General features: G+C 42.0%; 1 protein-coding gene across 1 annotated transcript in view; it reads left to right on the top strand.

The window, feature by feature from the left end:
* ush2a (Usher syndrome 2A (autosomal recessive, mild)) overlaps window positions 1-15,866 on the top strand; it is a 1,262,450-nt gene that overhangs the window by 282,160 nt on the left and 964,424 nt on the right. Inside the window, exons 18-20 of the mRNA XM_068045693.1 lie at window positions 6,022-6,294; window positions 7,967-8,136; window positions 14,789-14,933. Coding sequence (XP_067901794.1) covers window positions 6,022-6,294; window positions 7,967-8,136; window positions 14,789-14,933 — 588 coding nt within the window. The remainder of the gene's footprint in view (window positions 1-6,021; window positions 6,295-7,966; window positions 8,137-14,788; window positions 14,934-15,866) is intronic.

Here is a 15,866-nt window from a genome sequence, read left to right as displayed (position 1 = left end):
GGTGGTAGAGGTCTCTGATTTGGAAGGTGCTGTCAAAGGAGCCTTGGTGAGTTGCTGCAATGCATCTTGTAGGTGGTACACACTGTTGTCATTTGAGCCCAGCTTTACTGGTTCTCTCCATGGCTTCATGTAGATGGTAGTCATGATCTTTTCCCTCTACACCGTATATCTGGATATCATCAGCTACGCCAACTGCTCCTTTACATCCTTGGCATGTCTCATCTACTTTCTGCTGGAACACATCTTGGCTCACTTTAAGGCCAAATGGTAGACCTAGGAATTTGTACTGTCCAAAAGGTGTGTTGATTATTGTCAACATCGAAGATTCCTCGTCGAGCTTTATGTTCCAGTGCCATTTCTGGGTTCAAGCTTGCTGAAAACTTTTGCCCCTGTCTGTGTTGGTGTGATCTCTTCCAGTATTGGAATAGGGTAGTGATTCCTCTTTTATTGCTTGATTAAGATCTTAGACGTCCATTTGGCTTTTCTCTCGACCGCGATGGGATTTACCAAGTCTTCAGGCTGTGTGACTCTGGTGATTACCTTTTCTTCCATTTCTTGGAACGCTCTTTCAAACTTTCCTTTTAGTTCTATTTGTATTTTACGTGGGGGATGACTCACTGGTTTCATAGCTGGGTCAATAGTGAAGTGATATTCAAAACCTTCAAAACATCCAGCCATCTCATTGAAATGCTTTGGGTACATTTATACCAGATTTTCTTTGCTTCTGATCGGAGGGCATTCTTCAATGGGTGTACTATCTTCAACCCTCAGTGTCGCCTCCTTTGCCTCATTGTTTACTGATATAATCTGCAGCTCTTCACAACTACTCAACCCCAGGATAGCAGGACATCTGTTTCAGTGACTTAGAATATACAGTTAACATCTTTTCCTTTGTGTGTCCCTCTGATGTTCCTTGTTATTGAATCTCAGTTCCCCCGTATGCTGGTAGTATGCTGCTGTTCAGTTTCAAAACACCTTTCCTTAGATAACCATTTTTTCCCCCAAATTTTCAGGAAAGATTTTTCTGGTATAGTCTGGACAGGATGGTGTTACTCTGTTCTCCGGTATCAATCTTCACCTTCAGATTTATCATTGTGGGCTTATTTCTCATCCTATTCCTGATTTGAATGGTTGTGTGAATTTCTTTTCCCTGGGAACTGTCGCATCCAGACATTTCATACAGTTGTATGGTTCCTATGTCTATCATGTTTTCAAACTCATCATCATCTTCCAGGGTATAGATGTTTTAGTTTCATTTCCTACTCATTCACCTTGTTGCTCAGTCTCTGGTGACTCATCTACCACCTTCTTTCTTTGTTTCGCACTTCTATTCCCAGTTATTTGCCTTTCCGCAAGCTCTCAGATTGATCCATATGTGGGACATTTCCTTCTGCCCATGAATTAATGTGGTCATCCACAGCTCCTGCACATCTTTCTCTCTGTCTGGTGTACGTTCTTTTGATGTTGTTTCACTGCATTGACCTTGCTGCCTCTCTCTTGGCTTAACTGACTTAGCTGTTTGGGTAATCAGTGTCTTCATCTCTCCGCTCGTGGCTTCATGTGCTCTGGCAATGTCTATAGCCTATGATATTGTGAGCTTGTCCTTTCCAATTAATGCTTTTAGTACCTCAGGGTTTGCAGAACCCCAAATTATCTGATCTATTAGCCTTTTATCTGTGTCCTTAAATTTACATTTTCTGGTTGCAGTTTTCAATCTTGTTATGAAATTGTCAATAGGCTCACCTAATTCCTGTCTGAGGCCTTGAAATTCATATCGGTAGATCCGATGATTTGATTTTGGCTGGAGATGGGTGCTGAATCTTTTGAAGATTTTGTCTGGATTTCTGACTCTTCACTCAGTTTTCAGCTATTGAACAAATTTACTCCTTTATCTCCTGCCCACAGCAGGATATAGCTGACCCTCTCTTCTTCACTAGTGCCTTTTAGAAAACTACTGAATGTCAATCTACACTTTTGTTTGAACCTCTTAAATACCTCTACAAAAGCATCAGCTTCCAAATTCATTATGGACTGTAGCTGTGTATTCATTGCTGTCCAGATGGTCATTTCATTTTCATATGATTCACTCAGTTTCCCTCTCTCTTTCTGGCATAATTTGGATTGATTTTTTCAATCTTAAGTCAGCATTATTTGAAAAAAATGTTTTAGGTTTACTGACAGACATCTGCTGCCACCATTTTATGTCTTCTGGTTCCCATATGTTAGAAATAATCACACTTTAGACTTGGAAAGGCTGGAGCTCTTTGTGTTTAATGCAGCTCACCATGCTGCCTGGTAAGAAGCCTGGTATGAACTGCTTAGAGCAGTGTAGGACTGCAAGGCAACAATGCATGTGGCTCCCTGGGAACGCACTTGCCCATAACAATTATTTCCTAGCTAATTAGTTCCTAGCTGTGTACAAATAATATAACAATATATAACACCACCTATCAGGATTTGGGCAGGTGGGATGAATTTTGTATGTAGCACCAAACAACAGATTAAGATTAAGGTTAGGAATAGAATGGGCCAAAGCAGGCAGACTATTGGAAATCAGGTAGCCAGGGTCTGTTTCCCCAGTATTGCATCCAAGTCAGCAATAATATTCAGTGCACGCATGAGGATATTTCTAAAATCCTGATTATGCTTGTGGCTCCACTTACTTCCTCAACAAGCAGGCCAGAAAGTAAAATGGTCTAGGCTGTAAATATCTCAGTGATCACTGCCAATGCTGTTATGTCATTAGTCAGCATGAGAAAACTATTCAAGTATAGTTTCCTTTCACTCCTTCTGTAGTAGAGTGGCTTATTTGTCTGTGTTGGCTTTATCCAGTTGCCTCACTAAAATCAGATAGCACTCTACACACTGAGGCAAATGACTTACAATGATAAGACGTACAGTCATGATCCTCTGAGCAAGTGTCAAGAGTTCTTCTTGGGTTGTTGGCTGACTTTCTGTAAAATGCACTGCTCAGTCTATATCATTGTTTAGCCAGGAATATAAATGTATCCTTAGAGGACAAGCCTGACATTGGCTTTAACGATATTTTCACACTGCTAGAACTGCTTCTGTGAATACATATTATCCTGACATGATTTGATGGAAGTATTGCTAAGGTGACGAAAGGGCTTTTGTAAGTTAAAGAAGCAACAAAATGAATAATAAATAATATTGTGTTAAAATGTTCACTAAATTTATAACTGTACTTTTAATACTATTCAATACTTAGCAGATATGTATTACAATCATTTTGAGAATAGATGTTCCAAAGTCATGTAATTCATATTTAGAAAAGGAATCAGCACCTCCAGTCTGCTTTTCTGAATATACACGTAATAGCCAGGATTTTACAAAGCTCACGAAACGGACTCCGTGGCAGGGGGGGTCAGAAGATCATTCTGGCAGAGACCCGTCACAGAGCCCAACGGCAGGTCGGCTGGGCCCGATCTTCCTGGAGGCAGCGAGGCTCTGTCGTGGCCACCCTGCCACTGGGCAATGGGACCCGGAATAATTATTCAAATTAGCAGATGGCATATATTTAAATAAAATTGACTCCAATCTTAACATTGGGCCGTGGTCTTCTGAGCATCGGCCGGCACTCACATGCCTTCACTTTTCCGTCTGGAGAAAGTAGGCACCGCAGTGTTGGAGAAGAGGGTAACTTAAGATTTTTAGTGCAGGGTGTGGGGGGATGGACTCAAATTTACATCATTAATGTAGGGGATGGTGGGAAGGAGTGACCTGTGCACTTTGTTCAGTTTGTCGCGGGGCAAAGTCAAGTGTGGAAGGTAAGTGCTTTGGGGGGAAGAGGACAAATAATTAATGTTATTGTTATGGGGGGGTGGGAAAGGGGTGGCAGATGATTAATCAGTGCATTGGGGATGCGGTATAACTTAAATTTAAATTAGCCAGCGCCTGCGCACAGGAAGCTGACGCCATTGCCGGCATCATAGAGCCCGCCCCCTCCACGTGATTGCGGGGTGGGGGGTGGCCCGACCGGCACATTATCGTGGCCTGCCGCGACGAAGATCATGGCGGCACATAGGTCACGCTTTTTTGTCCACCGCCGTTCCCAGAAATGGGTGAATGAAATCCAGCCCAATAAAATCCATTGATATATGAAATCTGCTGATATGCAAAGTGCAATGTTCCAACCTACCATATTTATTTCTGTATTTTAGTTTACCTGCTGCTTAATACTTGCAAGTCTGATGTGTAAGCATTTGAATAACTTACAAATAAATGTTCGCCCCCATTAAAAGAAAAATGCGAGTGAAAATAATCCTTATGGTTCCACCTTTCCCCTAATCTACAACTGAAATGAATTACGACAAATAATAATTAATATACAGCAGAATTTTAACTGCCAAGGGGAGGCGGGCTTGGTTGTGGGCAGAGGTTCGAGTCCTGAACAGTGATGTTGGGTCAGAAACCCAACATCATCCCACCCTCTTCTGGGTTTAACCCAGGTGGGTTTGCAGGCATGCAGGAAACATTTATGGAGCTTCCAGGTAAGTAATTTCAATATCAATTCCCAATTAACTGAGGATTTTAACCAGCATTCTGGTTTTAACAGCCAATGTGTGGGTTTCCCATGCTGTGTAGAACTCGCCAACGTCAGCAAAGCGAGTGTACAGCAGGGAGTGCTGACTGGTTGGGTAGCCTTCACAACAGTGAATCTGATTAGCAGCAGTTATGCCTAGATGAGAGGTTGGTGTTCACAGAACTTCTTCAAAGAGTGTGCTTTCACTGCCTGACAGACAATTTCCAACTTCTTGGAAGTCAATTCACCTGTCTTGGTCTTCATTCACCTGTCTTGGTCTTCATTCACCTTGATCTTCATTTCCCTTCTGTCAGCCTTCACTGCGGCATGGGAGCCACTCTTGCAGCTCTAATTTGGACCTCCGATGAGGACCAGCAACGCCAACAGCTGCACGAGCAAGCACCAGCTGGCTTCGCCTCAGCCACATGCCACTCCTCAGGACAAAGGGTTCGGACACAGAGATCCAGCTCAAAGGAGGAGAGAACACCCCCCCCACCCCCACCCAACCCCCCCCCCCCTCATAAGACTAGCGTTTTGGGAAGGCTGTTGCTAACATCTGCAACCTACTGGAGCAAGACCTGCTTTCCAGTAAACCAGACAGGCACGCATTGCCAGTGGCCTTCAAAATGATCACTGGAGGGACCCCTCCTCTCCCCACTCGGTTCTCTGACTCTCCAAGGAATTCAGCACTCTCTTCTCCTGCAAGGAGAAAAAGCAGAGTGTTACGAGTGTGAGAATTGAATTATGTGTAGACGAGGTTAGCACAAAGATGAGGTTGAGTGTCAGTGTCTATGGATGTGATGAGATGCCTGGAGAAAGAGGAATGCGTGGAGCTGTGAGGAATGTTGTGCAGGAGAATGCCGTGAAAGTCAGAGTATAGGGCTTAGCACTATTCACCTTTCCTGCCCTCTTGAGGTCCTTGACCCTCTTGGGGTATTGTATTTAGGTTCAATGAACCACTTTCCTGCTGCTCACTTCCTCGGCCACTTACGCCTGCTTGGTTTGAGAGGCTGGCCTCCCTCCCATCGTTGGGAAACATCACTTCCATTCAGCCCTCCAGATAAGAGTCAGAGACCAGGGGGCGGCCTTCCCAGATCTCCTTTCCATTCCTGTGATTGCTGAAGCCACAGGAATCAATGTACAGTTCAGCCATTATGACCCTGCCAAGGTCCCTTTAATTAGAACTCCTTCAGATTGACAAATTTGGCATGATAATTGACATTTTTCTGTATTTGTCAAATTATTTCTGGTATTTGCAAGTCTAGTTGTATATGTATATTTTTCATTTGCGCATTGGTTATATATGTTAGGCTAGTCAGATTTAACCTATTACGTTGAACAGGATTCTGAATTTGCTTTAATAATTGTAATTTGATAAACATCACCTTGAAAGTACAGTGTGGTATTGTTTTTTTGAGGGGAGGTAGGAAGAGGCAAAATGTGCAAATGTAAATTTCTAACCTAATTTTTTTTCCTAGGAATAATAATTCGGTATGAACTCTATATGAGGGGACCTTTACAACCAGATGGGTTGCACTATCCTCCTAAAAGGTGCATTTTTCAAGACAGTGGATGGTTTAACCCTCATTCAATCTTAGAATCACTGAATGAAAGTGCGTTAATTTCACCACAGACCCATACAACAGTTACTGATTTAGTCCCATTTACTGTGTATGAATTTCAAGTGCATACTGTTAATATGGCAGGCAGTGCACCCTCACAGTGGGCATCAGGAAGAACTGCAGAAGCTGGTTAGTATTGACAAATTTTATCCTCTGATTTACATAATGCATGAATATAATTGTAATTTGTCTTTTATTTAATAAGATAGCAGTCAAAGATTTTATTAGATTGATATATTCAATAGTGTACAAGATTTAAAAGGCAGTAATATTTTTAATTAAGAAAAAAACACAACCATGCCACAGCATACTATATAATCACAGGCCTATTGCTGCACAAAGGCAGGGTAATTTCACCAGAAATTTTTCACTGATATTTTAGATTAAAAATTCTCCAGGTTAACCAATATCAGAATCACAGAAATGCTATTTTTCAGTTTAGTTCATTCCTCAAATGCAAAAAAATTTCAAAATATTTTAACAAATGGCTTCTCTTTTTGGTAGAAGATGCAAAATCGGCTGTACACTCAGTATGAGCCGGTTTTGTGTTACTGTCAGAGCAGTTTTGCCATCATAATCTATTTTATGAGAATTGAATTAGTTTTCTTAACTTCTCTTAAAAGTTCAATGATTCAGAGTTATGAATCACTCTAATTTATTAACATTACTTTGAAGATTAAAGGTAATCAAAATTACAGAGTCAATCCCACCCCCCCCCTCCCCCGACCTGTGATTGGATACCCCCCACTCTGCCCCCGGGGTCAAGCGTCAGACCCACCAGCTCCTGTGGCCTGCTCTGGATTACCCCCACCCCACCCCCGCCGCCTGACTAGAAGGCAACTCTGCCAACAAGCTAATTTCCAGACAGGGAAGCTGTCACTGACAGAAGATGCACTATGTGGCATTAAAACTCCACAGCATGCGGGGATTTCCAAATGTCCTGTCTGAAATTCCACCCCCTGCCTGTGTTACCTGCACTTGTTAATGTCCAGGCCACAGATGCTACAAGGAGAAAAGTATGAGACAGCCAGAAAGAGAAAAGCAAAAAGAGGGTAAGATGGGCAAATGGAAAGACAAAAAACAGAGAAGAATTAGAGCATGGAAAAGAAGCACAGAAACTGTTCCACGATCAGAAACACAATTTTTATTTGGTCTATGAGCAATGCCACAATAGGTCAGCCAGTAGCTAATTAGTTATAATAGTTTATGCTAAACATATCTGCTTTAGAAATTTAATTTGGCTATTTATCTATGTGTTAACCATGTGTCTGGGATATTTTAGAATGGTTTATTGTTCTGGCATGAAAGAATTCAATAACCATACTGCTATATCATCTTTAATAATGCATATGGTTCAATTTGAAAAGTTAAAATTATCCTTTAATGGAGAGAATTGATCTTCAATAGATGCTACTTAAGCAACAATGAACATGAAAAGGAGTATATTATAGGCTTTTCTTGACAGGTTTCTGAACTGGAACATCCTTGGTAAAGTACACTTGTTCCCTTGAGTAAATTGCTAGATTGACAAGTTTACATATAAACTAGTTTTAAATTGGGTAAAAGTCAAAGAGGATGAATGTACTATTGAAAATGAAATGGAAAATCTCATGTTGTTACTGTCAGCTTTAACATTACTGTCAAACAGATTTTCAGACAATGACAAGGTGTAATTTAAATGTGTACATTTTCCTTTCTTTTCAGTGTTTTCTACAGACAGATACTTTCTGCAAATATTTTTGCCTTATCATTTGATGTACCAGAAACTTCGTTTAAGTTGACATGTCTTTAATCCTTTTAGCACCGTTGTTTATGGCTGCACCATCAGTTTTCTCACTTTCATCATCTGCTTTAAATGTCACATGGGTGCAACCGAGCAACAATTCAATACGAGGAGAAGTGATTGGATATAGTATCAACATTGAGGATGAACAGAACTCTGATCAATTTGCATTGCCAATAATTTCACGAGTAAGAGTCTTCATAGGTTTTTTTAATTAGTTTGATATGTATTAATGTACTATTATGGAGCTATAGAAAATGTTAATAGAATGTAACAGTATTTTGTTTATTAAAATTTTTTGTGAATTTTGTGGTGTTCAAGCTGAGCAATGTTAGTGCTGGGAAATGGAACATTTTCCATTTTGCATACTCAGTTTCAGCATTAAACACTTCAAAGTCCAGTATAATCACGTGACTGACATGGTTCATTGCTAAGTAAGTCTCCTCTTATTGGAAAACAATGAGCTTCGGAATTCCAAATATTCATACCTCGTTAATGGCACTTTATGTATAGTAAACTCGAGCTCACTAGGAACTGAATTCGTTTCATTAAGGAACTATAAAGCTAGCAGGTAGAAGAGACACATCCGATCAGTTTGGGATGCATTTGAGCACAGATCCCAGTTGTGAATGGTGTGTACTTAAACAATTCTTCTAGTCTGTTTTCCTCTTTGTTGTTCTATATAGTCAGATATGTAGTTATCTGTAATATATAAAATAATCCTGCACCTGCACACATTCCTATTACATAAATTTCTACGTTAACGTTTTAATGGAAACTACCCATGTGAAATTGTCACATTTTAATGCACCCTCCTGCAAGTGGTGCCACTGAAGCACCTCAGTTTTTCACCTAGCTCCTCAACGTATACTGCAAAGAAACTTCTGTACTCTAACTATACAGGGTAATTTTTAATTTAACCTGCCTGGCAGAAAATTGAACTGATTGGATTGGCCATCAGTTTTACACCCGACTGATCCGACTCAGTCAGTTTCCCCCATGGTTAAATTAGTATTGGGTTGATTGTACCTTTATCCGCATAGTGCAAGCTGAAAAATTAGGCATTTAAAATTAACCAGATAACTTGCGTGCCGATGTTGCACTTGCATCCCACAGTCTCTGATCTTAGTCTGCCATTCTAAGCAGGTGACAGTTGCATCCACCTGATGTTAGCAGGGCAATGTTTAAGTATGCAAATTGAGATCTGATGCCATCATCTGGCCTCAACTGCTATTTTATCTCTGACCTGAGCAGGAAAACTGCTGTAGCTTTCCCACTCAAGGCTGAAGTGGATCAGAAACAAAAGAAGTTTTTTATTTTCATTAAGGGGATGGGAAAAGTTTAGCCTCATCCCAAACCCGACATCCCACCCCCACTTCCCTAGGGTGAAACCCTCCCAAAACCCTGGTCCTGATTGCCAACAGGCAGCCAAGGGCCATCCAAATTTGCACAGGCAGGCCAGCAGCTGCTTCCAGCTAACCTTCCTCCCATTCTGAGCAGGAAATCAGCTGTTGGCATATTATGAGTTCTGGCACTTAGAATTGCTGATGACCTCATTCTGCCATGGTATGCCAGTATCTAAGTGAAACCATTTGGTTCCTCCTGTAAAATCCAATGGTTGTTAATATCCTCCCTACATTTGGTCTTCAATTACTCATGTGCAATGCCATGTGAAATCAACTGTTATCAAATTTTATATATTAAAAACGAGTGGTCTCATAATCCCAAAGGTAGCTGGCACTGTGAACGTCCCTTTACGTGACAAATTGAGAACAATAAGGCAGAAGCTAATGTTATATGACAGTTCCAAACAGAACCCAAAACATTCCTCCGATATACTTTTCTAAAAAAAATTGTGATTGTGGCTTCTTAAAAGCTGCTAGATTGAGTATACAGGAGTGTGAAATAACCTGTGAACTCCATAGATGTTAACTTTGAATCGGGTTTCAAGTTATCAAAGTAGATACACACCTGTCAAAGTAGTCAGAGAAGTTTGTAAAGGCGTCCATGTAGAGGAGCAGTAATGTAAATCTAAATGCCGTGAAGCCAAAATGAAACTGGCTGTCAATGAATCATACAACAACTTTAAGTTATAATAGCGCCTTTAGCATTTTTAAATATCCCAAGGGCACAGGAACAATATCAGACAAAGTTTGACACTGGACCACATAAGGAGATATTAGCACAAGTGACCAAAAGCTTAGTCAAGTAGTACACTTTAAGAAGGAGAAGTAGAGAGACAGAGAGGTTTATGGAAGGAATTATTTCTCCACGTCCAACACCGACATCGCACCTCCAGTGAAACAGAAACACTGAACATTGTTTTGATGATTGAAACCCACATTTCTCACTTCTTTGCAGCCAATAAGCAGCATTTTGGTGACCGGAAACCAGCTTCCTCATTCAAGCATGTCTCCCCGCAACCTCCATTGAGTCAACCTCTCCATCCTCCTCCTAATCTCAATAGAACACCAAGTCTATCTTCTCCCCTCCCACACTTTTCCCTTTCTCCACTGTTTTTCTCTCCCTCCTCCTTTTCCCCTCCTTTTCCCAGTCTTGTGAGAGAAAGAAAAGCAGGAGACATGGGGCCCTCCTCCAGCCAAAAAGAATAGTGCTGTAAGTAGGAGTGAGACCCATAGACCTGTGTGCTTCCATTGTAATAAAGCAGGTCATCTAAGAGCTGACTGCTGGAAACTATGGGGAACGTGTGTAGGGTTAATCAGGGTACAGCTGCTCAGTGAAGGACAAAGGACCCTCATGGAAAGCACAGCTGAGCAAGCTATGGCTTTAACTACAGTTGTAAGGACCAGGAAATGTACTGCTGTAGGCGCAGGAAAATTTAAGAGGATTCCTGAAGGTTATCAGGATTTTGTGTCTGAAGACAGAGTAACCCCATACCACTTGAGTGGGGCAAGCAAGCCCATAGTAATCCTCAGGGACACAGGGGCCACTAGATCACTTTTACTGGGAAAAGGACTGATTTTTCTCTGAGTGCAGTTAACACCAGAATGGTGGTGAATGGTATTGGAGGGCAGTGTACACCTGTACCTTTATGTTGGATGCACTTGGAGTGCGACCTAGTTGCAGGACCGTAGGGATTGTCTCTAGTTTGCCTTTAGAGGGGATTGACCTGCTCCTAGGAATAATCTGGCGGGGACGAAGGTGGTAGCTTCCCCAGTAGTGAAAGAGAGACCGCAAGAGGTCAGTGAAACAGGGTAGTGGCAGGAGATGGTCCCCTGCAGTTTCCCTGCATGTGTACTGGATCAGGCCATGATCAAACCAGCTCCCCCAGAGGAGACTGAACTGGCACTGCCATGTAGATGACCATGAGGTCTGTCTGTCTGAGACTTTCTTTGGAAAGTTAGAAGACCCAGGGAATGAATTAAATGAATCTTCCCTAGTTGAGGCTCAGTGAGCTGACCAAGTATTGAAAAAGTTAGCACAGGCTGCCCAGTCTAAAATTGAAGCAGGGGGAGTCCCTGACTGCTACTATTTAAAGAATAAGGTACCGATGAGGAAGTGGAGTTATCCTCACAGACCTGAGAGCAAGGAATGGAGAGTAGTTCACCAGTTAGTGGTGCCACAGAGGTAGTGGAGAGAAATATTAAGAAGGGCACATGAGATTACAGTGGCTGTACATGTCGGTATACAAAAAACCAAAGCTTGCATAAGACAGCAGTTTGACTGGCCAAAACTCCACAATGATGTGGTGGAGTACTGCAGGAGTTACCACTTATGCCAGGTTGAGGGTAAACCCCAACCTATAGTGAAATCTGCACCCCTAAGTCCTGTAATCGTGTTTGGAGGACCCTCCAGCAGAGGGCTGGTGAACTGTAAGGAACCCCTGCCGAGAACAAAAAGGGGAAAGACAGGCACAAAGCTGGAAAAAGATTCGAGAGGAAAGGGGAAAAAGGGACAAAGAGGGCAGGTTAAAGGAAGTCCGGGAGGAATCCCAAATGAAAACCCTACTATCCAGTCAGCCAACCCCGAAATGTTTGAAAAATTAGACCCCACTTACTCCGAGGTAAATGCAGACCCAGAAGCACCCCACCAGAGTTGCTAACAGCATTTACAGAAACCTGCAGAGACCAGTAAAGTCCTCAAGAGGTTAAAGAAACCGCGAGGGTGATGCCTCACCTAGTTGAAGAGCTGCAGGAGAATGCAGTAGAATCTGGACAAATACCTGTATCCCAGAGGACAAAGGGAAGATTAGCAAAGAATCCACCCCCACAGTCAGGAGAAAAGGGAACCAACCAACCCCTAAGGTGAAAAGCCCTTGCATGACTCATCAAAGCACTGAAAGAGAGTTCAGAATAGATCTGCCCACTACTGACTCTCATGAGCAGAACTCCAACCTAGGGCTAATTAAATCTAACCCTCCCCCTGCAGACCTCAACAGGAACAAATGCACCCTGGATAGTCATGGAAATGTGCAAACTGAAAAACTTTCCCAAAAATCACATATTTATTAGGATGCCAAAAAGGGCAGTTTAAAGCAGCACTGCTACCAAGAAAAGACAGGCGGTAACAATTTTCAGTATTTCTGAATGAATGAGAGAGATGCTTGTGTGTTTTCCTGTACTTACTCTTCTCTCTAGTTTTTTTTAAATGAAATGCTCTTATAAAAATCGCAATTCATTCTGCTGGGGGTGGAGATGTCATGAAAACCCCACCTGCCATGAATGAGGCATATTAATTTCGTCATATGAAACACTAATTTTAAACTGTTGCTATACTGAAAAGATGACTTGTTTAAAGAGATCACAACAGTGGCTGGAAACATTTGCATTCAAAGAGACAGTTGCCTGGAGAAGACAATAGAACTGCTTCCTGATCCGATTAACGCAAATGGATTTTGATCACCAGACATTGAATGTGTAAAAAGCCAGCATTCCATTCCCCCCCACTCCCCAACCCTCACTGAGGGTGTCTGCTAAGATGCAGAATCCACAAAAACGCTTTTCACATGACTAACCTGCTGGGCCCAGGTTTGGTTTTAATTTGTGTTCACAGAACTGTTTGAGTCAGACTGCAATTTGAAGACAACAGAGACGGAAGGTCTCTCTCTCTCCCTCTCTCGCAAAGAAAGGGACCCATGGAAGAAACTAAACCAGGACAGAAAGCCATCAAAACACGTTTGAAAGAGCGCACTGGACCCCAACGAGACGGCAAGATTGAACTGCAATCAAAGACTTTACATCAAACTCAAAAGACAGTAAATGAACTCCAGCTATTGCTTCAAACCTTTCCCCTTGATTCCTTCCACTTTTCTGTTTCTATCTGCGTGTGTGTTTATTGCATACGCATGCTAGTGTGTTAGTCAAGGTGAATAAGCTTACATCTTTCTTGTTTAATTCTAAGAAAACCTGTCTGGTTGATTTCTTTGCCATTACATTTGGAGAGCAGTAAACAAGGATTCACTGAGGGGAAGCTAAAACAAGGTGTTTTAAAAATTAAACCCTGTTAAGGTCAAACCAGGAGAAGCCTGAGAGGGAACCTCGACCCCTTTCTCACCTGGTCGTAACACTGGACCACTTTCCTGAGCAGTGACCATACAGGGATAGGCCAAATTAAACAAGGCCTCACCTTAGCAGCTAAATATCATAATCATGCCCCAGCTCCCAAATTATGTATGAGCATTATCACAGGAGATTAACTAGAGCATAAAAATATTTTCAGTAAAACATAGCATTTCTATTTGAACCACCAACAAATATTCTTGGTTTCTGAGCTGTTACAGTAAATTCTTATATTAGGAACAGGGGGCTGAATTTTACCAGCCCTTTGACGTTGTGGCAGGGAGGCCCGTAAAATGCTAGCGGGGATGGCCCGCCACAACCCACGACGCCGAGAAGGCTCCGCCGGATATTAGCGGCAGCGGCAAGGCCTCGGTGCAGACCCCCGCCACTTGGCGGCGGGGCCTTCATCTAAATATTTAAATGAACGTTAATAAAATGTAAATGACCTTAACCGCTGGCAGCAGCCAGCCCACGCTGATTTTACGGCTGTCGATCAGAATTCTTGCGCCTTCGGAACTCCGTATGGAGTTCCGAGGTGAGAAACTGGTGGGGAGGGGGGAGGACTAAACTTATCAGGGTGGGGGGGGGAAGCGGGGAAAACGTTTTTTATTCACTGTGGGGATGGTGGGAAGGGGTTGAAGAGCAAAAGCGATGAGGTTTGGGGAGAAAATTCACGATGCCAATAAAGTTAATTCAGGGTCGGTCGCCCTAAAACAGACATTGGGGGGTGGGTTGAAAGGGCCTCCAAGTTTCAATAAAATTTTAAAATAACATGTAAATGAATTCCCCTTTAAATATTAAAATTTCATCTGAAGGCATTGAAGCCATTTAAAAATGGCACCAGTGCCTGCGCGATGGCGCCAGATGACGTTGCCAGGGACGTGGCGGCTGCCCCCTCCGTCATCAGGGGCGGCCGCTCCGCCCCCTCTACTTAAATGATCCCCTGCGCGTAATATCGCGGGGACTCGGCAGCAGCACTTCCGTGTCGGAAGGCTGCCGACTTCCAGCGCGCTGATGAAATTCAGCCCAAGGTATCAGCATCAGTATAGGTAGGTGGTAGGGAAATATAGGGACAGGTGGGGATGTGGTAGGAATATGGAATTAGTGTAGGATTAGTATAAATGGGTGGTTGATGGTCGGCACAGACTCGGTGGGCCGAAGGGCCTGTTTCAGTGCTGTATCTCTAAACTAAAATCATGTGTGACAATGTTATCTTTGACATAAAAAGCTACCATCTTAAATCTACTCTTTAAAGCATGTGGTAAAGTAATATTTTATCAGATAAGATCACAACACTGATAATAGTTACTTTTGTATACAGGTGCTGCATACAGTAACAGCCAAGGAGAGATCATACACTGTGACAGATTTGAAACCCGACAAAGTTTACAACTTTACAATCACTGTCTGTAATCGGATTGGTTGTGTAATAAGTGAACGAGGTTCCGGTCAAACATCAGCTGCAGGTACTATTAAATTATCTGCCATATATAAGTTAATGAAGTAGACAACAATTAATGTAAAATGCAGTTTAATTTTGACTTTTTGGTGGATGCAAAGAAATTTTTCTATGTCGTGATATGTTTTATCCATATTATAGTCATAGTCAAAATTGTGCAAAATGTAATATTTTTTGATAAGTGCAAAATTCTCATTATAATACTTAATGATGTAATTTTTATGTTATTGGGAATTGTCATCCAAAGATTTAAGTATGACTGCATTAAATTAAACAAGCTATTCACACTTAATTTGCAGCTTCATATTTTGAAGAGGAAAGTTGTGTTAATTATAGCTTCATCAGCTGATTATGTGGAAATCTATTGTTTAGTGTAATAAACCACAGAAAGGTAAATAAATGTTGGCAAAACCAAGAACATTAAGGACAACCATCTCCGCTAATATAATGCAAAGCTACTTATAACTAAATCATCACTATGTTCTATTTTGGGACTCATTAGCACTTAGACGATGAATTATTTTAAGGTAGGACAGATCTTTCATGCCAAACATAACATGGGATAAATATAGAATGAAATATCCTTTTGGCATGACTTACAAACTCAGAAGGACACCTCTGACAACACCAGTATCTCTATTTTCAACACCACACAAATATGGGGGGCTGAATTTTGTTGGTGTGGTGGGGGTCCATGCAGAGTCTCATCGACAGGTTTGCGTCTGCCTGCAATGAATTTGGCCTAACCATCAGCCTCAAGAAAACGAACATCATGGGGCAGGATGTCAGAAATGCTCCATCCATCAATATTGGCGACCACGCTCTGGAAGTGGTTCAAGAGTTCACCTACCTAGGCTCAACTATCACCAGTAACCTGTCTCTAGATGCAGAAATCAACAAGCGCATGGGTAAGGCTTCCACTGCTATGTCCAGACTGGCC

The sequence above is a fragment of the Heterodontus francisci genome, chromosome 13 (assembly GCF_036365525.1).
Source record: "Heterodontus francisci isolate sHetFra1 chromosome 13, sHetFra1.hap1, whole genome shotgun sequence".
NCBI lineage: Eukaryota > Metazoa > Chordata > Chondrichthyes > Heterodontiformes > Heterodontidae > Heterodontus > Heterodontus francisci.
Note: the sequence above shows the minus strand (reverse complement) of the source record. Positions and strands in the feature narration are given on the sequence as shown.